Genomic DNA, 27,871 nt, shown 5'->3' with positions numbered 1-27,871 from the left:
ACAAATGATGAGATTTTAAAAATCTCATTATTTTAACTCAGACAAGTTTTGGAGTTCTTTTTCGCCTTTTTTTTCAGATGTACTCAGATCACATTTTCAAACTTTTCTCCACCACCCGAGTGCTAGAGCCTGTAAAAGAAAGGTCAGAATCTAATATAATCACACGACTCCAGGAGCTGGAGCTTTAAAAAGTCAAAACTCCAAATATCCCAAGAATTGATATCACTTTTTAAATCCTGGGGTGAAATCCTGGCCCCATTGAAGTCAATGGCAAAACTCTCATTGACTTCAGTGAAGCCAAGATTTCACTCCTGGTGTCTACCATTCAGTGGAAGGAGCAGTGCTGTTCTCTGTCCCCTCTGAAACCTCCCTCTTCTCCCCTGTTTGTAAGCAGGGGAAACTGAAATGTAAAGGAGACTCTCCGCTTTCATTAACTATTTTTTAACCCTTTGAAGAGCCTGGTGATTGGCACCAGTTAGCAGATTGCTGAGACTGAACAGGACCTGCATCTGGGCTCTCTCTCTGCAGCAGGAACCAAGGGACCTCACGATCTCTCACATGTTTTTTGAGCTGTATCCCAAAGAACCATTTTGCCAATCCCAAAATAACACGAAGCAGCAGCCGTTCTGGGGGGAGGCTGCCCCAGGTTCCCACGCCCCCACTTATTCTTAGCAACTTGCCCCCCACCACTCAGAGAGTTAATTAGAGCTGGGAATAGAAACCAGTGTGACGCTCTGTACCTCGGGGGAACACCCTACACTGCCATGTTCAGTTCAGTGACAGCCTGACGGAAAAGTAACCTGCCAGCCTGTGGTGAGAAGCACCTAAGTTTGTAAGGACGTTGAAAGTGTTAAGATCAGCTTAGAATGTGTTTTGCTTTTATTTCATTTGACCAAATCTGACTTGTTACGCTTGACTTATAGTCACTTTAAATCTACTTTTATAGTTAATAAGCGTTTATTCTACCAGAAGCAGTGTGTTTGGGGTGTCAGAGGCTCCCCTTGGGATAACAAACCTGGTACATATCAATTTATTTGTTAAATTGATGAACTTATATAAGCTTGCAGCATCCAGAGGGCATAACTGGACACTGCAAGACGGAGGTTCCTAGAGCTGTGTCTGGGACCAGAGATATTGGCTAGTGTCATTCGCTTGCAGGTAGCTGGGAGCAGCTTACATGCCAGAGGCCGTTCATGAACAGCCCAGGAGGGGGGGTTCTCACAGCAGAGCAGGGTAAGGCTGGCTCCCAGAGTCAAGGATTGGAGAGGCTTAGCAGATCACCCGTCCGAATAACACCAGAGGGGAACATCACAACCGGGTCTCCTGAATCCCAGTCATGTGCACTATCCACTGGGCCACACTACCTCCAATGCACTCAAGAGGAGTGGCTCCCATTAGGCTGCCTAGAACTTGATGAACTGGGTGCAGCCCAAAGTTTCCAATGTACATCTTGGAGTGCATTTAAAATCTTTCATAAACTTTTAGTAGAAAAAGGAAGAAAGCAAGCCACCACACCAGCTGAGAATTTTTAGAAAGTTTTTATTAGAGGTATATTTTTGCCAAAATAAATAGTTACACTTTCTTCAGCAAAATATTAGAAAACAAGAACAGGAGGGGGAAAAAAGGCATCAAAATTTTAATGCTGAACGTTCAAGTGACTGAGTGCTACTTAATGACATTGCTGTGTAAATAAATCAATTGCTTATGTTGTCACTGATCTAATCACTGCTCTGACTTCAGTAAATTCCTGCAGTACTCTACATTTGCTCTATATGCTCTGCACAGGCACACCACATCAGCAGGAGAGCTCTAGGGAGGAGCTGGCCCACAGAGTTCTCACCTATACACTGCAAGGGAAACACTGAAACAGAAAACAAGTTTTATCTCTAGACCTGTACTTGGCATCTGCGGTTCCCTGCACTTTGTAGGCAGGCCTGAGTGCATCAGTTCAGGGCGAGGGCGCTAATGCATTAGAGATTTACTGTAGTGGAGCCCTGCACCGGCATGGGGTGGTGGCAGATACATTTCTCTCGTTTCCTTCCCCGACATGAAGCATGTTGAGAAACAACTAACTGCAGCTGCATTCAGAAAGGCAGATTCCACAGGGAGAGTGGAAAGGGGAGGTAGGGAGTGTGATGGGGAGTGCAACAAGGAAGGGAAAGGGTGGGAACACGGTGTAAAGAAGGCACACTGTGGAGTTCAACACAATGCTGAACTGGCAGATGCATGTGACTGACCAAGCTAGTCCATTGTTTCCTTATCGCCTCCTAAATCAAATGCCAGCTCTCATCTGAGAAAAACGTATATATGCGCTCTGAATGGTGACCTCATGGGACACTTGCAAAGCTCAGCATAGCATTGACCAGAGATGGACTGCACAAGGCAGATAGCAGGAATCTTGTCCACACACCCCTTGTCCACACTTGCCCTTTCTCCCATGGTAACTGGTGGAAGTCTCATCACTGAAGAAAACCATCGAAAACCAGACAGAAGCAGGAAGACTCTTTATAGTCTGGTAACAGCCCTGCTGCATTGGCAGAGGGATAACCTAGATGACTGGAGAGAGCTAAGTTTCTCTGGCCCCCTATGTTCTTCCAGAAGGGAGTGATCCCCAGGACCACTGAATATCAGAGAAGTGTTTGGCATCCTGTCCCCTTTAAGAGCCACTTGCAATAATTTTAGGATTGAGGCAGACACGACACACACCCAGCATAGGGTACACTCATCGTAGTTTACAGAGCGAGTTCAGAAGATATGCAGTGTTGTGCATAACATAACTATACAGCACAACTTAATTTAGTCATTGGTTATATACACAAGTTCATTATGTGCCTCATTACAAGCAGCAAGCAGTATTTACATAAAGTATATTTAGCTTCTTGTGCACGTGGGCTAAGGTGCTATATTAATAAGCTTGACATTACAGAAAGCAACCTTGGTGTGAAAGTGGTGGAAGCTACGTGGCTCAGGACATTAGACAAAGCACTAGCAAATTGCTGAAGGGAAGTATCCTGCACTGGATCCCAGGCGATTGGCTCAATGTAACAGGGGTTCTCTCTCATTTCTTAAAGCCACACGCTGACTAGGACCAGCAGCACCACATTCAAGGGCTTTGAACTATTGCGTAATGCATATTAAAGTTGGTTTCTCTCAAGCCAAGTTTTCAAAGTGTCCTCTTGTGTTGGGCACTTCAGATTTTGGGCTGATCAATGTTTGTCTCACCAAAGAATGAGTTACAGCTGGCAAGGAATGTTAGACATAACAAGAAGGGGGTCTTCAAATATGTCAGACATAAAAGAAAGATCAGGGGGATGGTGTGGGTCCACTGTTCACTGGAGAAGGTGAGCTGGTATCAGAAGATGATAGGTAGGCAGAGCTGCTCCTACTTTGCTTCAGTCTTCTCACAAAAAACAATGTGACCGGACGACTAGCCAAGTTACCATAGACAATAAAGGGGAAGGGATACAGATCGGGATAAGTAAAGAACACGTCAGAGATCTTCTGATCAATTTGAATTAATTCAAATCAGTGGGGCATGATGCTATTCACCTGAGGGTACTGAAGGAATTAGCTGAAGAAATCTCAGAGCCAGTGGCAATAATATTTACAAACTCATGGATGACAGGAGAGGTCCTGGAAGACTAGAGAAGGGCTAAGGTGGTGCCCATCTTTAAAAAGTGGGGAAAGGAGGAGCCAGGGAACTGTAGACCAATCAGCCTGACTTCAGTACATGGGAAGCTATTAGATCAATGTATAAAACATTCAATTTGCAAATACCTGGAGGATGCAGGGGTGATCAGTAGCAGCCAGCATGGATATACCAAGGACAAATCGTGCCAAACCAGCTTGATTTCCTTCTTTGACAGGGTAACTGGTTTGGTGGATAGGGGGGATGCGGTGGACATAATATACCTGGATTTCAACGAGGCTTTTGAAACAGTCCCACGTGACATTCTGATAGGGAAGCCGGAGAAATGTGGGTGCAGTGGAATTACGGTTCAGTGGATACATAATTGGTTAAACAATTGCAGACAAAGCGTAATGATTAATGGAAAGATACGGGACATAAAACAAGGGGGGACTGCCCACACTTTGGAGGATAAAGCTAAAATTCACAGGGATTTTGATAAATTGGAGGACTGGGTTATGGACAACAAAATGAAATTCAACAAAGACAAATGTAAGGTGCTATGCTTAGGGAAGAAAAACCAAATGCACAAATACAGAATGGGGGAAAACTGGCTAGCCTGGACTATTGCAGAGACAAATACCTGGCCCGTTTCATCAACTGAGCAGGCACTTGCACTATGCAGGTAATGTCACTTGAAGATTGGCAAGGGGACACTCTAAATCACACAAGCTTGTTTCCAGACCAGTGTCTTGTGGGCACAGACAGGTCTACCACCACCAGGGCCTCTCCACCTTCAGAGTCCTGCTTGCAGATGGCAACCTCAAAATGAACACCGTGGTTACTCGGTGAGCTCCTGGCTGCTTTCTGCCAGAAGGTCTCTATGGTGCATGTCATTATAGGCATTATAGCAATACTCCTTTTGGTGGAGGCAGACACTCCCACCCACACCAAGTGTATCATCCAGGCCATTGCTGCTAGCAAGCAGCATGCAACCTCACCTTCAGAAGGAGGGACACCTTTTCTCATCAGGTCCAGGACACGTATGCTCTGCTGGACTTTCTATTCTCTCTCTCTCTCAAAGCTGTAAGTTATTGATCATGTGCCAATCACCAGGGTTTCTGGGTGCATCTCCTCTTCTTTACAAAGTGGCATTTGAGAACCTTGTACGAGTCACTAGTCTATGTATACAGTATATAGCTGAACCTGCCCCCCTCCAAAAAAAAAGGACACATGCATTTTGCTTTGGCCTATTGCAGCTTGTTTGTGCTAGCAGAGGTAGAAAGAAGCCCCACACAGCCAGAGGCATTGCAAGGAGAGGAACCTTGAAGATGGTTTTGTATCACAGACACAGTCACAGTATTAGGATTTTGGCTTTTTCAGTACGTACAATCCCCACTGGCGGCCATCTCTCCCCTCCCACTGAGAAATGAGGCAAGTAACAGGTGGGACTAGACACTCATCCTCTCACGGAGAATGTGCCAAGGAAACAGCTTTGCTAGAAGCATATGTGCAATGGAATGCTACTGGGTTACCTTGGGACACTGCATATTTCAAGGCAGCACCTTCCAAACACTGGGCAGAGTTCAGCTCTGGTATAACCCCACTGACTCATCTTTTAAGTGACAAAATAAAGATACAGTGGCCTGCACATGGATTTGGCACTTCTTGCTTCACCTCCCCGACTTCCTTGTTCCTCTTGCGCACACTATGCTGTCACCTTTGGGGCAGTACCACCTTCGGTCAGAATGGGGGGCACACAGCTCCCGCTTGGGGAGCTGACACGGCAGCATCTCTGGGACCGGCAATCTGCATCATCCAACGTCAGCTCCTTCACTAAGGTCCAAAATCACCACAAGCATACGCAGGTGCAACATCACTGGCTATGATGGAATTCTGTCCTTTTGCGCCAGCGGGGAATTGTGTTTCAGGGTTCTCCAGCTCCATGGTCCCTGGGACTTGGAACCCATTCCCCCTCCAGATGACCATCTCCTGGGCACCTGCTGCGACATTCCACCACAAGCCACTGGGACACAACATGCACTGTACAGTCTTCACCTTCGGCCTTCCTACAAGCCCTTCACATTCCTTCCCCAATGGCAGCCATTGGGCCAATCCAGGGAAGGAAGGCTGAGATTTCGCAATGCCACCTAAGGCTAGTTCAATTAAAATGAATGGGAATCAGGCACCTAAATCCTGAAAAATCTCAGCTGAACATCTCATGTTTCCCCCCCACCAAAAAAAATTCCCAGCCAGTTTTATCACTTCAGATCTCAGGCCTCCAGAGCCCAATGGAGACAAAGATCCCTAAAGGAGAGAGGCAAGAGAGACCAAGAAGAGATGAAGGAAGCTTAGAGCACCATCTGTGGGTATCCAGTTCTCTCCTGTAACTCTGCTGTCCCAATGCCAATGAAATCTACATTAACAGCAGCAGGGTCAGAGCTGGCTTTGAGTGAGGACAGAGGTCAAAACTTGGCTCCAACGAAGGAGAGTTGAGAGGCGGGTTTGGGCCCATACAATAGCTGCTTTGGCACTACGGGCTGCTTTACCTCCTGGTAGCACAAACAGTGAAGAGCCACAGGGTGCTGGATTGTTTAAAACAAAAAAATCAAAGAAGCAAAGCCATCAATTTGTAGATCTAAAACCAGAGACAATTAAAACAAGCTCCAGAGCATGAGCTACATTCTGATCTAGGCTACATCCCTCCAGGTATGTCTCCTGGAGGAGCCCATTGGAACCATTACAGCACAGTCGGGGATTGCCACCTCCCCCATGCTGGGTGCTGATACACTTCTCTAAGTGGTCATCATCAGCAAACATGTTCACTTTAACACAGTGCCCCCTTCCCCTAGTCAGGCAAGTAGCAATTAGCTACAATGGATGCCACTGCTTTGTTCACGGGGAAGCTCCCATCACAGGCTTGCAAGAACCAAAGGTGGCAGGTTGCTGAGATGCAGGTCTGACCCCATCAGCCTGCCCCCTCCTGGCTGCGGCTGGGGGCTCAGAAGTGTGGCAGGCTCTCTTGCACATGGTCTGTCGGCGAGAGTCTCATCTGCAGCCCATCCGACGGGAAGATGGAGGCCTGCATGTCCACGTTGATGCAGAACAATCCTAGCATGAGCTGGCGCTGATATTCCTCCCACTTTGTCTTAACGTCTGTCAGGGAGAGGTTGCTTCGCACCCACTGGGGCAGCACCTCACTGTAGGTAGAGGCCAAGGGGATTGGCAGGCTCTGGGTCCTTCGGAGCTCAAAATGGTAGTAAAGCCTGAAAGGCAATGAACATGGGTTACAACTTAAATACATGAGGGTAGGGACGCTCAGACAGCACAGTCCAGTGGCCAGGGCACTGCACAGAGAGTTGGGTGACGTAGGTTCTATTCCCGGTTATGGCACCAACCTGCTTGTGTGACTTTGAGCAAATCATTTCACCTCTATACCCATCCATTTCTGCTCCCCTCTTTGTCTATCTTGTGTATTTAGACTGTAAACTCTTCTGGGTCGGGGCTGACTCTTACTAGGTGTACGTACAGTATTTAGCACAATGAAATCCTGATCTCCTTTGGCACCTCTAGGCTTTTCCATACCACGAGGAATGTTATTTAGATAAAGCATTATATTCTCACCTCAACCTCGGCCCACGCAGGGCACTGGCCAGGCATAATGCAGACAAGCAATGCTGGAGTTGTCCCCAAGTATCTCGACACTAGAGCTGGTTGGGAATTTTTTGGCAAAACTGTTTTCCGTTGGAAAATCCAGATTTGTCAAAATGGCATCTTTCCATGGGAAAGAGTCAGTTTTGATTAAACTTTTGTTGGGAAGGTTTCCTAAGTCCAGGATAGAATTTCTGGATAAAACCAGAGACAGAGAAAGAGCTGTACCCCAGAATAACCAACAGCTTGGTGTTTGGGGGACTCCGCTAGGAGACCCACGTTCAAGTCACTGCTCTGCCTGATTCAGAGCCAAAACTTGAACCTCCGTCTCCCTCATCCAAGAGGAGTGCCCTCCCTACCAGGCTGTTATGGGAGGTGGCGGGGGGGTGTCTGTCTCACAGTCACATGCACCTCAGTTTTGTCCTAGTGCAGAATGGGAAATTTTTTTGAAATCGCCAGAGTTTTCATGGGACGAGAAACCGGTTTCCCATCCAGCTGTACTCCATTCCGACCTGGACTACCCTGGCTCCCCTAGTACTGCCCCATGCTACTCCAGTCATAGGCCTCTAAGCAGAAACGGCCACTTGAGCTGAATTATCTTCAGAGGAAGCTTTGAGGCTCCAGAGTCCTCAAGCTAACAACCGCCATGCAAACGGGCATCACTGCGTCTTCTATGAAATGGAGCCGGGTGAACAAGTGAGTACGGCTTTTATACCATGCCCACTGCTATGCTATCTGATCGTTTCAATACAGTATCATCCTGGGAGGGAGGACAGGAACTTTACCCCAGGACTAAGCAACCCAACAGAGAAGGTCTCTTGATTTGCTCCAAGTCGATTCAGTAAGAGTGACACAGCGGAAGGTGAAACAGATGTGTCCCCCTCCCACAGGCCATACCCACCCCTAAATGGCTGCAGAGGGAGGGCTGGGAGGAAAGCAGAAGAACCTGGCTGAGAGATGGCTTCCCAGTTTCTTCTTGGCTTCCCTCATGAGATAGGTGCATAGATTACTCGTCTGTTCCTTCATCCACCTAATGTCCTCAGGGACATCCGGCAGCCATTCCAGCAACCTGAACAGGAGAGGAGGCACAGTAAGAGAACAATTAGCTGAGAGGCCACTGCTAGATCTGCAGACATGAGAGATGGAAAACATCTTGCAGACCTTCTAATCCTAGCCCAGCAGGGCCAATGCATGACTGTTTTCCAAAGCTTCATGTCAAATGACTTGAATGATGGCGCTTCCACCGCTTCCTTGATAGGGCACAGCCTAGTCTTGCCTGGAGCAGCAAGATATACATGGATTTCACCCCTGAGGCACTGACAGTCAGCATATTCATGTTGCCATCTCAGGGAAATTTAGTTCATGAACTCCAAGGAGGAGGTAACTAAGAGATGAAAGGCCACGTCACTTTCCAAACCTCTAAGAAGGCTTAAAAATGTAGCAAATTCAGGGATTGAACAGGGAATAGAATATTGAATGTGGTTTTCCTCTGCCTCTTTTGCCTTCTTCCAGCCAGAAACACTATTTCCGTAGGGTGGGTCCATGCTTTACACCAATCCCAACAAAGCACTGAGACTTGTTGCTCTCCCCTTCCCCCTAAGGTGGCAAAATGGGGTCAAAATTCAGATCCAAAACTATCCTCCTCTCCCTCCTTTCCCCAATCAGACCACAATGGCATGTTAAACCTTGTAGGACTCATCCCACCCCCAGATTAACAATCGGGGGGGCGATGGGCCTACGCTAAGGCCACGCCTCTCGACCCTCCTGTATCCTTCCACTCCTGTATTAGCGGTGCTGGGGAAGTTTACTACAACTCTCAGAGCAAGTTTCCGAACAGAACCAGCTCTCTTCAGCCTCATGAGTCAGACGGGCTGCGGCTGAAGTCCCAACACAGTGGCCGAGAGGAACTGAAGTTGTCTCCTGGGCAACTATCGTACACAGGAGGGCTGGAATAGATCCTCGCCCTGCCCTAGATCCATGCCCTACTGGCCACTTGGCGTGCTGCGCAGCGCTACCAAGCAAACGGGTGCGAGGTTTACCTGACCGTGAAGGAGACGGCTGATTCCACAGGCAGCGTGTAGGGGATCATCATGGCAGAGGCCAAGCGTACAGGCAACAAGTTGGTGATGCCAACTAGCAGGCCCCTTTTCTCAGTGCAAGCTTCCAAAAGGGCTGAGGACAGAGAACACCACAGGGTCAGACCAGGCCCCTAGCACATGCAGCGTGATTGTCCACCCCCCCCCACCCCCCCAGTGCTACATGAGCTTCACAAATTATCCTGGCTCAGGGAAAGTCTCATTCAGAGCATGCAAGGAGACAAGGAGTTCAAGCCTTTGGCTTCATCTGGCTCATGAGGAGCAAAATCCAGAAACCCCCTTCTCTCCCTCCCACCAAGGGGAGGTGAGCGAGTTCCCGCTCCCGCTCACTTAGGCCACACCTAAGAGCTAAGTAGTGTAGAAGCAACCTACAGTGAGAGAAGGGGGTTTTCCCGTGGGGTAGGAACACCACCTCCCCGAGCGACAGTCAGTGGGAGCATTCTTCCATCAGCCTAGCTGTGTCTACACAGGGGGTTAGGTTGACGCAGCCGCGGTGCTGGAGGGTGTGGAGTTTTCACAACCCAGAGTGCTATAGCTGTGTCAACCTATATTTCTAGTGTAGACCAGGCCATAGTCTCTGTGGTCCCTCAGAAGAAGGTGCGCAAGCATAACCCAGTAGTCAGGATGTGTTGCACATGCTCCCCCGCCTCCACACACATACACCGGTGCCCAGTCTATACAGAATGTGAGGCTGGTACAGCTCTCAACTACAGACCCTGGCTCTTTAGCTCAAGGTGTAGAGTTTCCAGGTTTTAGCTCAGGAGGGCTCCAGTTCAATACGCGGTGCATTAGCTAACATGGCGGTCAACAAGCAACACTCACACCCCAACAGGCCAGTGAGCTATGCTGGTCAGCTTAGAGAGGAGTGAGTTTTTCACTGGAACAGCTAGAACCCTGGACTGTCCCCCTAGGGACCATACCTTGGTTCAGTCTGGGTGGCAGGTGTTCAAAGATGTGGTCTTCGACAGCAGCCAGGGCAGTGTTCTCCCTCAGCTTGTCCTCAGCTCGTACCTCCTCCTCCTCTGGGTCCCTCTCCCCTGACGAGTTCTCAACAGCCAGGGGAGGGTGCGAGGGCCATGGGCGGTGAAGGAGACCTGGGGAGGGAAGGTGAGTGGAGGGACTGTGGCAATTTAGCCAGTCGTTTTGCTTGCCGATTGGTTAGAGTGCTAGGTTTTACCTCATCAGATGCCACGAGCGGGGATTAACATTACAGCCGTGAAATAGGCCTTCTATCTCCAACCGCGGGCAGCCATTTTGGCTACCTGTGTTATGATGCATAGCCAGGTATATTAGATACCTGCTCACCTATGGTGCAGCGTGAAGCTGGAGTGCCTTTCTCAGCCAGATAAGCTAACACCTCCCAGTACACTCTGGAAATACTGTAGGTTATTGCTTTCATAATTGTTTTATTGGTATATACTCGAACCATAGGCAGAGTCAGACCCATGCTTAATCCAAACCTCTCGGATTTACTATACGGCACAGATCCAACCCACCCTGCAAGACTATACCTGCTTGTAACTTCACCATTGGCAGACCCTGCCTACATGAAGGTTGTTTGCACCAGTGTAACCACACTTCACTGGTGCAGGCCCCCCATACCGACGCACTATGCTGACAGAAAGCACAGCTTCCCCCAGAACAGGGACATCCAGTGACATCACAGAGACACTGCCTTTGTTTCCTTGCCATCCCCAGGGGCGAAGTACACAGGACAAAATGAATGAGTAAACTTGATCTGCTACAGCCTGGCCGCAAGGTGGCACCACAGGCACATGCAGTGTGCCATGAAAACAGCGTTAACACAGGTTTCAGAGTAGCAGCCGTGCTAGTCTGTATTCACAAAAAGAAAAGGAGGACTTGTGGCACCTTAGAGACTAACCAATTTATTTGAGCATAAGCTTTCGTGAGCTACAGCTCACTTCATCGGATGCATTCAGTGGAAAGTACAGATGTATTTTTCGGGAGCTACAGCTCACTTCATCGGATGCATTCAGTGGAAAGTACAGATGTATTTTCCACTGAATGCATCCAATGAAGTGAGCTGTAGCTCACGAAAGCTTATGCTCAAATAAATTGGTTAGTCTCTAAGGTGCCACAAGTCCTCCTTTTCTTTTAGCATTAACACAGGATGTCAGTAAAGCTGGAGCAGAAGTGTCTCACTGCATCAAGGCAGAGAATACAAGAGCTCTGCAGTGCTGAGACATACTTCGGTTTATTTCATTGCTTACAGGCTTTGAAGCATCAGAGGTCAAATTCACACGTGGTGTAACCCTGACTTCATTGCAGTTACACTAGGAATCAATTTGGCCCTGAGTTTTTCCTGCATATCCCCGCCCCTCCCCCAACAACTTACAGTTAAACCCCATGGCCTGGCACAGAAGGGGTTAACCAAGCCAGACAGTGTCCCTTTAACATAAGCAAATGCAGTCAGTGCAAGGTAGTAGCCTGGTGCCTTACCATTCTTCTTCAGGAAGTGCAGTGCATCCCGGTAGCCCTGCTTGCACATGTCCCGGAGCACCTGTATGGAGACACAGAGTGGGTCACTGGGGAAGCAGGGGAGTTTGAGCCCAAGGTTGTTTGGTCGGGTGCAGTGTGGTGCAGATTTCAATCCTGAGCTGGGATTTCTAGAGGAAATGCAAGAATTCTCTCCCCATCCTGCCCCACCTGATCAGGAGGTTGGTTCATTGCTTATCCTTCCTCCTCCCACAAACTCATCCCTGCCAACCTCTTCATCTGCTCCCCACCCTGGCACTTGAGCAGCAAAGGAGGGAGGGGAGGGTCAGAAACAGTCTTGGGGGCAAGGGGACACCATGTGAAAGGAGGCACCACTTGCATCGCCATTTGCACCTCAAGAGCCAGCCCTCTCTGATCCAAGGTCACAGTGGGCATGTCACATCGACACATGGCCCTAAAAGTATTTTTTGGCCTCCCTGGTAAGCTGCTCTGATTGGTAGGTAAGTTGTGGAATCCTTCACCAACAGAATCATAGGATGGTCCACTGGATATCTGCCCTTATAAAGCCCTCCAGAGAACAGGGGGGTGGGCAGTGCATGTGAGGCAGAGAGAGAGGCAGCTCACAATATCCAAGCTATCCATGGCGCTCGTAACAAACAAGCACACTCAAAATGACTGCCTATCAGCTGGCTGGCGGGCAGTCACTGCTGAGCCACCAATGACAAGATGATGCTTAACCCTATGCCTAACGGTTCCAGACTGGCTTTTAAAATGCAGGGGCGGATTGGTCCTGGGTGCATGTGTGTCCTTGTTCAGAAGTGGTTCCCATTTCTTGCATGGTGCCAATTAAATCGAAAGCCACCCACAGGAGGGTATTTTCAGGGTTTCCACCAGCGCCTGCATTCAGGATTTCCCAGGGGGAAGGACACCAGTGTAGCTTGTTTAAATGGCAATGGGATGAACTCTGGGGGATTAAATGTCGATGCAAACATAGGATCCAGCGCGCCATCCACCAAGCTGCGGTGCACAGTCAGCATTCTGCTGCCCCAACAGGCCGCTCACCTGAGGCTCTGGGGGGAACAAGGCTTTCGAGAGGCGGTAGAGGTTGCGAAGGTTGAACTGGATGCTGGTGTTGGTGACCCTCAGCTCGTGAATGTTTGTGGAGCTGTCCCGGGGACAGATGTCACTCTCGCCTGAGAACGGAGACACCGTGATGGTGTTCTTCAGCTCGTACTGTGGCAAGTTGTCCGAAATCCCTCCATCAACATACCTCTGGAGGGAAGGAGACAAAAATGACTGGATAAGGTTTTTTTCCCCCACCTCTTCCTCCGTAAGCCAGTTTCTATCTATCCTCTGCATCCCTAGTGCACACACCCACAAGCCAGGAGAGTACTACAAATAGAGTTTACACTAACAGTGTCTGGACTGACAGCCATGACTTCCCATCTAGGGAGTTTGCGATACTTTCTAACTGGCTTTCTGTGCCTATTCACCTGAGTGAATTTTTAGTCACAGGAATGTTTGTGGAGACAGGAAAAAGGTCACCCCGTGAATACAGATTCACAAGTATTTGCACCAGAAACCATAATCAGCACTCTTTGGGGGCTTGGGAGCCATCCAATCAAACAGCAGAAATAATATGGTGACACTTAGGTGACCAATAACAGTGTGGGTGGCACTAACCTAAGCTATGTTCACAGTGACTAGTTTGCAAGGAAGTCTGTACTTTGAGCATTCCTATAAACCACGCATCTAGACATTTTAGAACAAATGAGTTAGTAAATACAGAGGCCTGCTGGTGGATAATTGGGCAATAAAAAAAATTAAGGCGTAGATTCTTTGCTGCCAATTTGTCTGCTCAGCTGTAAAAGTCACATACGTGCCCATTTTAAACCCTTTTAAGGGAACCCATTGGCTGGCTAGGTTTAGCTTTGGCATAGGAGTGGAACAGGAGGGTTCTCTGGTGTTGCGCACAATTACCATGCTCTTTTAATAGCGATGGTTCTGTGCACACAGTTACTGCTAATTATCCTTGGTGGAGAGACAGCTTTGGCACGTTCAGATCTAGCTAACTGGGTTGTAGTGGGGTGGCTGCCCCAGTCCTGGAACAGGAGTTAAAAGCAGCCAAGCTAGGCTGATTGGAGTAGCTGACCACAGGTGTGGCCAGCCCAATCAGGCCACAGCTGGCCCTATAAAGGGGCTGCGAGCTTGGCGCTGGAAGGAGTCTCTCTCCAGTCCTGGAGGAAAAGGGCATAGCTGCTTGACAGCAAGGTACCTGAAATAGAGCAGGGCTGGGGGAAGGCAAGAGGAGCTGCAGAGCTCCAGCCTGGTTAAACCCCCAGGCTGCAGGCCTTGTTGAAGGCCTACAAAAGGTACTGGGGCCGCAGAGGGGCAGCCCAAGGATAGGCAAAGGCAGCTGGTCCTAACCCCTTACCAATAATGAGTGGCCATTACAGACTGCAGTCTGCCCCAGTGAGCAGGGGCTAGATGATGACTGGCAGCTGCCACTGAGGCAAGGTGGGTTTAGAGGGTTGGCGGTTCCCCTGGGAGGGGAGACCCACAGTGTGGGTACTGCTGGGGCAGAACCCTGAGGTAAAGGGCACCGGGGTCTGGGAGGGACATGGGGGCCAGCGGCAGGCGAGACACCGGCCTGGAGGAGGCGCTCCATATACTGGAGAGCTAATTCCTGAGATGACCAGCAGGAGGTACTGCACCAGTGAGTCATTGCTTTGCTACATGGGTCAATTCAAAGCATCCTTTAGCTTTTGCATGATCATAGACTGAACAAGACGACTCCCACCCTGGTCCAGCAAGCAGTAGCCAGATGCTAAAGGGATATGTTACTGGCTCGGCTGGCAGAGCAATAAGACAGAAGAGACTCCTGTAGAGCAACGAGGCAGGAACCTGTAGCCTCTCAGACAAGGCTCCTATTGATTTGCAGGGAACTGCAGGGTCAGCCCCAATGTAAGAGACCCTTCTGTCTGGGCAGGTGACTAACAAAAAGGAATGCCTGGATGACTAATAGCTGGCTAGAGGAGAACCCAAATTAGACTAAGGAGCTGCTGGGAGGAAGAGGGAAATGCCCCCGCACTCAGCTCCATTGAGCAGCCCATTAAAAGGACCGCAAGGCTGAGGGCAGTCAAGCATTATAACAACAAGAAACTGGCAAGACCTTTTGGAAGTCAGTCCAGCCCCATCACAGGACACTTGAGTTCTGGCTCCCTTTTCAGCCAGGCCAATAACAAGGGCGGATCTTTCACTGTGCAGTGCTGGGGAAGGCTGGATGTTGGGAGGAGAGGGGAGGCAGGAGAAAATGTTTTACATTTTGTTCTCTCTAGCTGGAAGGGAGACAAGCGGCTTATCTCTGAACGGCTCCCATCAACCCCCTACTGTCGCTGTTATTCACGTCCTTATGTAACAGGCCAGAAAAAATTCCTTCTCCACAGATGGCCTTTCACCTACTTCTACTGGGGAACACATAGCACACACTGAACTTCTCCAGCAGGCTCCCGGGCGAACAAGTTCACCTTCATGGTTCCTACTGCTGCCTGGACTGAGTGCTTTTGCCCACCGGGTGATCTCTGGGCTGCCCAGCACGCTTCTCTGAGATAAACCTGGGGGAAAGCAACACCCTGGGCTTTTATTGTTAGGTTTGCAGGGCAATTCTGATTCAAAGGGCCTAAAAGTAAGAGTTCAAGGAGGGGCTGGATTCCCCAATGGTTTTTACAGGCAATGGCGCCTACGGCAATGCAATCAGCGAATGCGCTGGGTGGTGTTTACTGAGCGGACGCTGGCATCTCGCCAGATACGTTGAACTCGGTGACCATGCAGGAGTCAGCAATAGCAAGGTGGGAGAGAGATAAAAGAGGGAACCGACAAAACTCAAGGGGAAAACACAGCATGGAATAGCAATAAATGACCCCTGCACAGGGCGCTGCCTGGGCATTAGCGAACCCAGCCTCAACAAGTTGCTAAGGAGGACCCTGCGTCTCCACCTGGTATTTCACAAACAGTCCTCCTCTATCCCCAGGCTGAAGAGAGCTGCAGTTGTTGGGTACCATTCCCTACCCTGGCAGCAGCTCATTTGAAGGGTCACTTTGTATAGCCAGAGATGGAGAGACCTGCTAACCCCACAATTTTGGGGGGGGAGGAGAGGGGAAGGCAGAAGGAAAGTAGCTAGAGAAGTCTGCTTTACAGTATGAGAGGTGGATGAATGTTTGACTACCTTGGGTCAGGGACTATCTTTTTGTTTTCTTTGTACAGTGCCTAGTACAATAGGGTTCTGGGTCATGACCACAGTTCCTAGGCACTACAGTAGTATAAGAGTTTAGCCCAGTGGTTCTTAACCAGGGTACGCATACCCCTAGGGGTACACAGAGGTGTTCTAAGGGTACTTCACTTCATCTACAGATTTGCCTAGTTTTATAACAGGCTGTATAAAAAGCACTAGCTAAAATTTCATATGACTTGTTTATACTGCTCTATATACAATACACTGAAAGGTAAGTACAATATTTATATTCCAAATGATTTATTTTATAATTTTATGGTAATAATGAGGAAGTCAGCAATTGTTCAGTAATAGCGGGCTGTGATACTTTTGTATTTTTGTGTCTGATTTTGTAAGCAAGTAGTTTTAACTGAGGTGAAACTTGGGGGTACGCAAGACAAATCAAGACTCCTGAAAGAGGTAAAGTAGTCTAGAAAGGTTGAGAACCACTGGTATAGAGTAGCCCAGTGCTTCTCAAGCTATCTGATGTGGGGGACTGGCAATCCTTTTTTTTTTTTTTTTTTTCCCCCCCCCCCCAATGTGCACGCAGACTGGCAGCCGATGGCTCCGCGGACCACCACTTTGAGTAGCACTGGAGTAGACCATGGCACAGCCAGTGTTTTTGTAGCCAGGGTGAAGAAGCAGATGCTTTCCTGCAGGTGGCAGTATAGAGTAACAGCTCCAAAAAAGAAAAGGAGTACTTGTGGCACCTTAGAGACTAACCAGTTTATTTGAGCATGAGCTTTCGTGAGCTACAGCTCACTGTGAGCTGTAGCTCACGAAAGTTCATGCTCAAATAAACTGGTTAGTCTCTAAGGTGCCACAAGTACTCCTTTTCTTTTTTCTTTTTACGAATACAGACTAACACGGCTGTTACTCAGCTCCAAAAAAGGGTGTTTTACTGCAGCAAAGGTGATGGTACCGAGGGCTTCTCTCATCAAAAGGAATCTAGATGTGGGCTGGCGCACCCTGCCATCTGGTTGACTGCTACTGACTGTTCCTAGTTCAGGCTCATCTGCAGAGGCACCTTTGCCATGGTGCCCCTCTCTAGCCAACACTACCGCTGTGCAAACCGGGGCTTGCTCTACACAGCCTATTATAACCTAGGCTCTGAGTCCTTGAGCGATCCCCTCTCTCCCTCTGTTCCTGCCCAGCAGTTACAGCCCTGCTAGGCAGGTTAGCTTTCAGTCCTTAGGAGCTGCCAGGATTGGGGAGGGCCAGGTGTCTCAGTAAAGGGTCCTCTTTTGTGGAGGAGGGTCCATCTCTGGCTCCCCTCCAAGTCACGTTACAAGCTCCATTTCTTCCAGATGGCCAAGTTGCCAGGGGTTAGTTCTGGACCCCTTTTCCCTCCTTTTGGGTCTCCTCTTCCCCAGCACCTGTTGCCTCAGCTGATCCCATAGTGGGAGCTGACTGGCCCTGCCCTGGTATGTATGGCACACAGATACAGTGCAAACCCAGAGAAGACTGGGCTGGTTGCTTTTTTCCATTTTCACTGGTGGGAATAAGAATTGTCATACCCCTTACTTCGCTCCTGCTGAAACAGAGTCAAACAAGGGCCTAGCAAGGGGCTGTGTTCAAACTCCCTCATTCCTCCCCCTTCCTGCCCTAATAAAGGGAGACCCATGGAATTCCTCTGGATGCACACAAAGAGAGCAACAGGCCCAGCATGGCAGGGTGAGGAATGTTTAGTGGCTGGTGGGCTCCTCAATAGCAAAACTAGGAGCTTTCAGTAGGAGAACTGGGGCCAAAAGGAACAAGAAAAGGAACTAGTCTAAAGCCAGGTTGGAGAGAACACCCTGAAATATTCCACTTGGTGACATGGCCCTTCTTTGTCACAGGGCTTTGCTCTGCTTTACAGCTCCTATGGAGCCTGTGGCTACAAGGCCCAGGCTGTATTCAGCATTATGAATAGGGGCTATGTTGGGTGGGATTAGTATGGTCAGATATTTTAACAATCTTACAGGTGGTGGCTTTTGCTGGTTTAAGGATAGCCAGAAGAACTACTCCCTGAAGCATAAACTTACCCTCCTTGTATACCTCCCCTGAATATTCCACCTGCTGCACAGTCATGGGCCTGCTCTGGTGCCAGCAGGATAGTGGTGTTGACAAGTGGTTACAGCACCACAAGTGTAGGCTTAGGACATTGTTGCTTTATGACAGGAGGAGGAGAAGTCCATAGAGCGCTGAATCACCCTAGAAACAGTCTGAGGGGACCTAACACGATAGGAACACTATGAGGGACTTATGGGAGATGTGCACATAGCCTATTGGTTGTTATCCATCGCAGGCTGTAAGGGGAGTCCTCTTGCTACATCTGTCTGAGTATCTACTGGGGTAGTTCTGTGAGATAGGGCTGTGCAGTTTGATGACCTGATTATGTAGGGGAGTTACCAGGGTGGGCTTGGGAGCCGTGTAGTGTGAATGGGCAGCTATAGCCCTTTTCTCATATGCTCACACACTTTTTTTGCCAGGGTGGCATGTGGCAAATGGTGACCCTGTCCTTGCTGTGTTCTGCCCCCTCACCAGCAGCACGGTGGGTGCCAAGAAGCCCAGGTGCTAAGTATATTCCCCTCATGCACACTAGTGAGTTAACCCCCTCACCCCCAAACCCTCCAACTCCAAAAGCGACCCCAGGGAGCAGCAACCGTGGTGCAGGAAGGGGGTGTGGGAGTTTACTTCTTCATCCCCTCTGTCCCTCCACATTAGAGGCCTTAACCCCATGAAAGGCTATGTTGATATATCAGCAAAACCAAGTGGCAAAAAGACAAAACAGCTCATCCAGAACATTAGAAGGAAAAAAAGCCATGAGTATTTAATGTGGTTTTAGCATAAATGGTTTTGGCAGAGGTGGGCTACCACAGAATGGCACAATCAATAAAGTTCTCATGCAGCACTGACCAGACCCAGCGTCAGCCCCCTCTGCCATTTACGCTCCCTGGGGGTCATCCCAGGAACATGCTACCACTTCAATCACTTTTCTTAAAGGTCAGCTATTGCTCACATTAGCCTTTTGCCCCCTTTCTCCTCCTTGCCCACATTGCTTGCGTAACGAAGAGGGAGACAGCTATGCTGTATGAGAGGGAGGCTAGCCTTGTAATTGAGGCACTGGCCTGGCACTCAGGAGAGCTAGGCTCAAGTCCCCACTCTGACACAGACTGCCTGTATGACCTTGGGCAAGTCACTTCAACTCTCTCAGGCCTCAGTTTCCCATCTGTAAAAGAAGATAACAGTTCTGTGTCTGTTTAGGCTGTAAGCTCTTCAGGGCAGGGACTGTCCTTTGTGTGTGTGTATGAACAGTACCTAGCACAATTAGGGTCTCTAGGTATCACATTAATAGAAACAAATATGTTGGCACTTGGAAGAGGGAAGACAGCCAGGACAAGTACTTGGACCTAAAAAGGTGCAAAGACCAAGGAGGGAGAGAAAGTGTCCAGGGCGATTCCCACAAGAGGCAACTGAAGAAAGCAATGTTTAAGCAGAGGCCTAGGACAAATGTGTTCACTGAAGAGCTCTCAGTCTGGAACAGCATCCCCACTGGAAATGGTGGAAAGAAAGCCTCCTAGATAAGGGATCTAGGACTAGACCGGACAAGGCACTTGAGAAAATCCAGCAGGATACAAGGAGTTTGATTAGATGACTAAACCTACTGGATTATCTGCAATTTCTATCACTGTGATTAATTAGGCAGCATGCCTTGGGAATTTGGCAAGCACCTGGGAGCCAGGCCAGCTCTACCAGGAAGCCAAAGCAATAGTCAGCTAAATTGTTAGGTGTTGGTATTGATAGGTGCCCACCCCAGGCAGACAGGAGAAGGGAGAGCAGCAGCCATGACCAGGTCTCCAGCATGATGACACAAATTCAGCAATGTGGTTGCCCTTGGCAGGGATGGCGCCAGCCCCTAAAGCAGAAAAATTCTACTGCTACCCCTCATTGACTGCAGCAAAAGCCTTAAGCTCCTTTCTGTTTGTGCAGCTAATGCAAGCCAAAGGAGGAGCATTACATACAGTCTGTTGCACTCGCAGTTCTGCAATGCAGCCTCCGCCCAAGCCTTCCATAGCCACTCAGCACATTCCACTTCAGATGAACAGCTAGGCCCAATCCTGGCCTATACAAGATAATTCTGATTCACCTCCCATGCCCTCAGCAGTATTTACATAGCAAGTGACCTACTTCCACCTCCCACACAGTTTTCCCTTAGGGTATCCCCATCTGCCCAATTCCAACCAACACTCCCCAGTTAGCAAGGAGGGAAGAGAGCCACTCCAGCATTTTAACAGACTCCCCTTGTTATGGCACTGACTGAAGTACAATTGTTGGTTTAAGGGTTTGTGTCAAAACAGAAAAAAAAACAAAAAAACCAGCATCAGATGACAACGTCCCAAGGCAATTCACCCAGCTCAAGGAGAGCCATTAAGGATAAACCCATCCCACATCTGCTAACTGGGCTGTGCGTAGTAGGCCTCACCACTTCCAAACCTGCAGTACAGAGTAGCAACTGGTTGATCATAGCCATGCCAGGTGATTCCTTTGTGCCACAGGAACACAATGATTCCACAGGTCAGGGCAGCCAGATGTCCCCACGCACACAGAGGGGTTTGTGTGTCTCAAACTCACACACAAAGGTGAGCAAATATCCTTATGGACATTTTAGTTTTGCTTCTGCTAGGGCAGGGGTGGGTCTGAAGGCAGTCAGGCAAGATGCAGAGTTTTTAATCACTGTAGACTAAAGGAGCCAGGTTTTGGTTTTGCAAATCCAGGGATGGTTTGTATCCAGGCTCTGCTTTACCAGAGCTTGATATGATGGTGGTGGGGAGGAATCAGAGATTCTAGATGCCAGGCCTGGCTGAGCTCTAGCATTTACTGGGCAGAACATGGCTGCTGATGTTTTCACTGTATCAGGACAATAAGGTTGACAGCGTAGGCAGGAGTTCAGGAAGGCAACTGAATCTAATGAGAGACAAATCAAGGGTGACTTCAACTCCCTGCATATGACCTGGACAAGTGTCATGGCAGGACAAGGTGTAGGGGAATAAACACCTCTTAGCTGCTCCAGGAAGCAATAATTGTTCTACAGCCCACACAAGGAGAAGCTAGTTTTGATTTCACCCCAGCTACCATATAGTTAGTTCAGAATGTAGCTATAATTGAACCATTCAGTACTAGTGGCCACATACAACTATTAAATGTGACATTCCTGGTGTGATTGTACAAGAGACTAGTATTGGATATTACAATTTAGAGGGGAGGTGAAGTGTATAGGAACTGGGTGGTATCCCTTTAAAAGGTTTAGGAGCCCCTTAGCAGACCTTCCTGTTTTCTATTGCAGAGGCTACCAGAACACAATAGAGCAGCTGCATACATGTTACTCTTGGGGGAATTCTGCACCACAGCACATGTGTAGAATTGATGCCCCACACAGCTTTCTTTGCTTCCCTGCAGAAAAATGACATTCTGATGGGGAAACAAAGGGAAACCACAAGACCAGTCATGTGACCCTCCTGAGCAGTATGTTTTGGGTGCCCAGGGCTGCCAACAGAGAGGTAATTCACTGTGGGTCAGGGGAAGACTTGGCTGGTGGCTCCTACCCTGCGCCAAGCTCAGCTGCTAGTCCCGGCTGGGCTTGGGAGGACAGGACTTCCTCTTCCCTTGCACAGCATCCAGGGCAGTGTCAGACCCACCCCCAGATTTCTCGCTTGGCTGTAGGAAGCTCTGCAAACTCTTCTCTCCGCGCGCCCCCCCCCGGCCCCACTTCCCCCATGTGCTTCCTGCACCTATTGCTCATCAGCTGCAGGGGGAGGGAATCGCTGTACAGGGAGCTGCTCCTGCATCTGTCCAACCCCTGTGAATCTAGGCCCCCCTCATACCCAGACCTTCCCATGGAGCCTCACCCCCACCCAGAACCCCCCTTGATGAGCCCTACTCCCCCAACAAGCCACCCACACCTGGATCCCCACCCCACTGAGCCCTACTCCCCCACTGAGCTCCCCACACCCAAGCTGCACCCCCCCCTTGCCCACTAAGCCCTAACCACCTTCACCTGGACACCCCTGCAGGTCTAATTACTGTTGCACCTAGAACCCCCAACATGCCTCTGTGCATCCAGATCCCCCCGCACCTAGAGCCCTGACTGAGCTGCCCACACCCAGATTGCTCCACACAGAACCCTCTCAACCCACACCTGGACCCCCACACTTTGAAACTGCCTTGCTGAGCCTGCCTGCCCACACCTGGTGCACCTGGCACAGAGGGGCAGGGCCCTGGGGTGTTTCTTGGTCAGGCCTGGTCCTTGTGCAGTGTCAGTGTTGGGGGAAGCCTCATCATTGAGTGTGTCCAGGGGAGGTGGAGGGGTTTACAGAGCGATCTCCCACCTCTGTGCAACCAGTGGCCTGTGTGTTCTCCAATGCCATGCTGGAGCTCCCACATTTGACAAAAAAAAAAATTTACAGAATTTTAAAATATTGTGCACAGAATTTTTAGGTGCAGAATGCCCTCAGGAATGATGTGCAGCAAGTCTTTGTATGTTTAAATATAGATAGTGTCATTTGGAACTCAATTGCATCTGTGCCGTCTTCCCCCCTCCCCTCCAATATTCTTAATGTTATGTAGCATGCCAAGACACAACAGGAGGGGATTCTAAAAATAAAAGAAGGAAGTAGGGCTTAAAAAAAAAAAAAAAAAAAAAAAGAACCCACCACAACCCTGAATTCAAATGTGAGGCAATTCAAATCCTTAGACTCAGACATGGGATGTGTAAGTAGCCTCTGAACTGACTCACGAGAAGAATGCATACCCCCTATACTTGAAAGGAAGCAAGAAGGCAAATAGACCAGAACAATTAAATGGAAAGATTTGAGCCAAGCCATTAAGAAAATGGAAAGCCAGCTCACTTGAAGCCAACAAATTGATGTGTAAGGAGAAAATTAGGAAGGCCAACGTGAAGAGCAAATAGACACAGATACAAGAGACATAAATGGGTTTCCTGTGACAAGATTGGTGTGACAGGGATAGGGAGTAAACAAAATTATGGAGGATATGAATGCTGTGGAGAGGCTCAGGGGATTTCTTAGCACCAATCTCCACCAGAGGAGGTTGGGGAGATACCTACCGACTTTTCTCAGACAATAAAGATGCATTATCTGAAACTCTGGTGTTGAAAAGAAAAAGTTGATGATAAAAACAACAAGTCACCAGCCCCAGATGGCTTACATTCAAGAGCTCTGATGCAATTTCAGAGCACGCTGACTAAGCAGTGCCGGATATATGCCTCAGCCGATCCAGCGCCCCCTCATTTCCTTCTTGCCAGCTACTCCAACAGAGGGGAAGGAGGGCAGGTTTGGAATGGATATGAGCAACACATCTCGAACAATAGTTACAAAGGTGAGTAACCGTCTTTTCTTCTTCGACTGCTTGCTCATATCAATTCCAATTAGGTGACTCCCAAGCCTTACCTAGGCAGTGGGGTTGGAGTGAGATGTCGCGGAGTGAAGGACCGCTGAACCAAATGCAGCATCACCCCTGGACTGCTGAATTATCGCATAGTGGGGGGCAAAGGTTTGCACTGATGACCAAGTCGCTGCCCTACATATCTCCTGTATGGGTACATGTGTCAGGAAAGCAGACGAAGCCTGAGCCCACTCCACCCTACTAAGTACACTAAACTACGCTAACTATTAACGACTAACAACTATTAACAGGTATTAAGAGAGAAAGCTAGGGAGAGTGGAGATCAGCTACGCTGCGCTCCACAATTCCGACGACCGTCATGGGTGGTAAGAAGGAACTGAGGGGGCGCTGGGTTGGCTGGGGCATATATCTGGCGCCATGAAGGCGCCACTCCAGGGGGCACCTCAGCCAACCCACCGAGTGTTGCTGGGGTAAAAATCTTCTGACAATCGTGCACGTGGTGTGCACATACCTAATTGGAATCGATATGAGCAAGCACTCGAAGAAGAATACAAAACCTTCAGGCTTCAGAGCATAAGCCAGTCAGTCACTGATGAGGTTAGGAAGCAGCTTCCATTATGGGCAAGGTATTCCATAAATTGTTGATCTCAGGGTTACTTGCACCTCTCTTAAGTATGTTACCAGACAGTGCTGGATTCAGGACTAGATGTACTATCAGCATGGTCCACCATGGCTATTTCTAGGTGTCTCACTCTTGCACACAAGGGGAATGTTACGAGGGCTACTTACCACTCCCTGCAGGCTTGGTGGGATCAGCCCACAGTACACAGGGATGAAGGTGCTGCAAACACAGGCCTGAAAGAGAGAGCACAAACCCAGCATAAGAGATCAGAAACATTTTTGTAAGAAACAAAAACACAGGACCTGAAGAGAGCAATTCCCTGGGAAGGCTGGCTCAGCCACCTGCTGGATCACCTGGAGAGAGGTGGCCTGTCGACCAACAGCAACCTGTTCAGAGAGTCTTGGCTGTGGTTATATTCTAATGTGACAGAATTTTGGAACAAAGACAAACCCCTCAGTAATTCTCCGACAGAGGAGGGAGCCTGCAGATATCACCTAAGCCAAGGGTGGTCAAATTTTTTGGCCCGAGGGTCACATCTCGGTGGGGAAATTGGAGAGCCATGAATGTAGGGCTGGGGCAGGGAGTTGGGGTACGGGAGGGAGTGTTGGTGTGATGGGGGTGCAGTGTGCAGGAAAGGGCACAGGGCAAGAGGTTGGGGTGCCAGGTGTACAAGGGGGCTCTGGGCAGGGGGTTGGGTGCAAGAGGGGTTTGGGGTGCGGGCTCCGGCCCAGCGCCACTTACCTGGAGCAGCTCTGGAGTGGCAGCGGCATACACCGGGGCCAAGGCAGGCTCCCTGCCTGCCTGCCCTAGCCCTGCGCCGCTCTGGAAAGCGGCCGGCATCATGTCCCTGCGGCCCCTGGGGGAGCGGGCTCCTTGTGCTGTCCTTGCCTGTGGGTACCCCCCCCGAAGCTCCAATTGACCACGGTTCCCCATTCCTGGCCAATGGGAGCTTCGGGGGGGGGGGGGGGGGGAGGGTACCCACAGGCAAGGGCAGCATGTGGAGCCCTCTGCCCCTCCCCCCCAGGGGCTGCAGGGGCTGCAATCCCACAGGCTGGATCCAAAGCCTTAAGGGGCTGGATCCGGCCCGCGGGCCATAGTTTGCCCACCCCTGACCTAAGCGGTGGAATGGGGGGGTAACAATTTCCCCACTCACCTGAATCAGCTCCTCTTTGGAATGGAACTCCGACAGGATCACGTTCTCTCCATCAGAGACCCGTGTCAGCGAGATGCCCAGGCGTCCTTTAGCCATTTCGTGCCCATTGTCCGGCAGGGTCTTGTACAGGCAGCTGCGGATGATTTTCACCAAGTTGAAGGATGGGTGCAGAGGGCCCAGGAACCTCTTCCGGGCTTCTTTTGAGACCTGAATGATATTAGCGCCCGCCTCACCTACAAGCAAGATAGCCAGCAAACAAGTAAAAGATGCACCATGAAACTCGAGGGAACCAGGGAAAAAGAAAAAACCTCACACAGTGGACAGTCACTTTGTGTGATGGGAGGTCACAGAGCCTGATCCTGGAGCCAGATCAGTTTTATGACCGTTAACAACATCTGTAATTATGCAGCTTAAGATAGAGGTAAATGAGATTCATTCTTCAGGAGCATCAGGTGATCTGCCTTGAGCTTAGAAATATTTCCAACCCACCCCACCTCTATATATTTCTAGCACTGCGTGGTTGCACCTGTGCATTATCCCCTCAGCACAGACAGAGTCAACCCAAGGGGCCAGTCCTTAAGACAACACAGATCTGGTCAGACCCTGCTCATCCATCCCCTCCATCATCCATACTGGCCCAACTTTACTGCCATCCCATACATTCCTGCTGGTAAAGCAGAGTGGCATTTAGCATTTCAGTCCTGTGGGAAGTTGATATTGCAACACTTGTTTTCAAATTTTGTCCCACTCAAAAATGAAATAGAGGTTATTTTTAATGGAATGAAAAGTTTCTTTAAGAAGTTTTATTTCGGAAGTATCAAAACATTCCGAGTCAGTTTGACACAGCATCCACGTAAGAGGCAATGGTGCCTTATAGAATTTGTAATTCTGGTGTCCCTTGTCCCCTTTCTCCCTTACTGACTAGGATCCTTGGCTGCACTATATCTCCCATAACGCACCATGTGACTTGGTCAGAGGGGAAATGGCAGCACATCATGGGAAACAGCTTGGTTCAGTTCAAACTGAAAGGTTTCCATTCAGGTGTACTCGACCTGAAACATTTTCTTTTTCCCGACTGGGTGGGAGGGGGGTTATTTTAGTCAAAAATGGAAATTCTTATGGAAAGTTGCAATTTTCTCTTTAAATGAAATGAAAAAATTCTGGCCCGGCTCTACGTGCAGGTTTCCTGTGGCTTGCTACTGTGGTTTGTTAATTGGCATCTGACAAGCCAAGTCTTGGGGATAGGATCAGTGTTACACAAAAGTCACCTCAGTTAATTGCATTTCCTATCACATACCTCTCCCCCAGACTGGGGGTGAATTCTCCTTATTTTTAAAGGGCCATTGTCTCATTCACCTGGTTTATGCTAGCCTGACATGTGGGAATAGACTCCCGAGTTTACCTAACCCTTCACCTTTCCAGTATGGCTCTTTACTAGCCAAATGTAGGTCTGGCAGGTGCATCTTTATAAAAGCCAGCAGCTGGGCCACCCCTGCTTATGCCCATGGATTGGCCTCTAAGGAAACTCCTTTTGAGGGAAATTTCCTGGTTTGGAATGAACCTTCCTGCCACTAATAGAAATAGTAAGTGCTTTCCAACCATTATATTATCCTCAACTCTGAGCACCACCCACATCTCACATGGGGAAACTTAGGCAGCGAGGTTTAGGCCACCACTTTCCAAAAGATCTTTTCAACTTGTCTACCTCAGTCATTTAGGTGCCCAACCGGAGACACTTGGGCCTCAATTTTCAGAGTGCTGAGCACCTGCAACTCCAGTGCACTTCAGATGAGTTGCAGGTGTTCTGCACCTCTGTAGATCAAGCCCTAGGACTCTCAGGTCAGGCACCTAAATGACGGAGGTACCTAAAATTAGCAAAGCTTTTGGAAAAGTTCAGGGCCAAGTGATTACCTAAGACGTCTGAGAGGGAGCATGCTCATGGCAAAGCTGGGATTCATACACAGTAAGCCCTTGCTCCCAGGGCTCTGCTCAGACCCCACCTCTCTAGATTTACCACCTCACCTTGCTCCCCCTTCCACAGACTGGAGATTCAGCCTCTCCAGAGGGCCAGAGGTCAGCTGGCCACCAAGACCTAGTATGTGACCATCAACCCATATCACCAAGAAGTCAATGAAACAGACACTACTGAACTAGGTTGGATTTGAATGAGGGGCCTACAAAGGAAAGACTCCATATCCCAGTTTGTAGGGCACTGCTCTAGCAGAGACATTAAACGAGTGGCTAAATTAGACTGAAACAGAAGTCATGGGGTGAGATGGGGAGTGCTGCTCAGCCAAACCTTGGAGTGGTCTCCTGCTGCTTTTAGTAGAAGAGAGGGAGTTGTGATTAAAAATCCTTCCACAGTTCCAAGCCTAGAAGGGAACATTTAGAAAAGGTTCAGCTGGTGAGCCATGGTCTAGGATTTGATTTGCTGAGCACTGTTACAGTCCAATAGCATGACCTTGTGATGCTTTCCCTGTGGAGTGGTTCCACCCCATCTAACTTGTGCTGCTCTGGAGAAGGACCCAATGGTCCAACTTTAGTCTATGAAATGCTTCAACTTTAGCACAGTGACCTAGCTGGCACTGGA

General features: G+C 49.2%; 1 protein-coding gene across 2 annotated transcripts in view; it reads right to left on the bottom strand.

Annotated features, from left to right (window-relative positions):
* Positions 1-1,563: 1,563 nt before the first annotated feature.
* PNPLA2 (patatin like domain 2, triacylglycerol lipase) overlaps positions 1,564-27,871 on the bottom strand; it is a 52,196-nt gene continuing 25,888 nt past the window's right edge. Inside the window, exons 2-9 of one of the 2 annotated variants that reach the window (XM_074954786.1) lie at positions 25,282-25,514; positions 24,296-24,361; positions 12,895-13,104; positions 11,836-11,896; positions 10,296-10,469; positions 9,319-9,451; positions 8,226-8,348; positions 1,564-6,894 (exon numbers count right to left, since the gene is read on the bottom strand). In XM_074954786.1, coding sequence (XP_074810887.1) covers positions 6,630-6,894; positions 8,226-8,348; positions 9,319-9,451; positions 10,296-10,469; positions 11,836-11,896; positions 12,895-13,104; positions 24,296-24,361; positions 25,282-25,514 — 1,265 coding nt within the window. In that variant the 3' untranslated portion in view covers positions 1,564-6,629. Of the gene's footprint in view, positions 6,895-8,180; positions 8,349-9,318; positions 9,452-10,295; positions 10,470-11,835; positions 11,897-12,894; positions 13,105-24,295; positions 24,362-25,281; positions 25,515-27,871 lie in introns of both variants that reach the window. The other variant, XM_074954785.1, reaches the window with a different exon arrangement.

The sequence above is a fragment of the Natator depressus genome, chromosome 6, assembly GCF_965152275.1.
Source record: "Natator depressus isolate rNatDep1 chromosome 6, rNatDep2.hap1, whole genome shotgun sequence".
NCBI classification, from domain to species: Eukaryota; Metazoa; Chordata; order Testudines; family Cheloniidae; genus Natator; species Natator depressus.
Note: the sequence above shows the minus strand (reverse complement) of the source record. Positions and strands in the feature narration are given on the sequence as shown.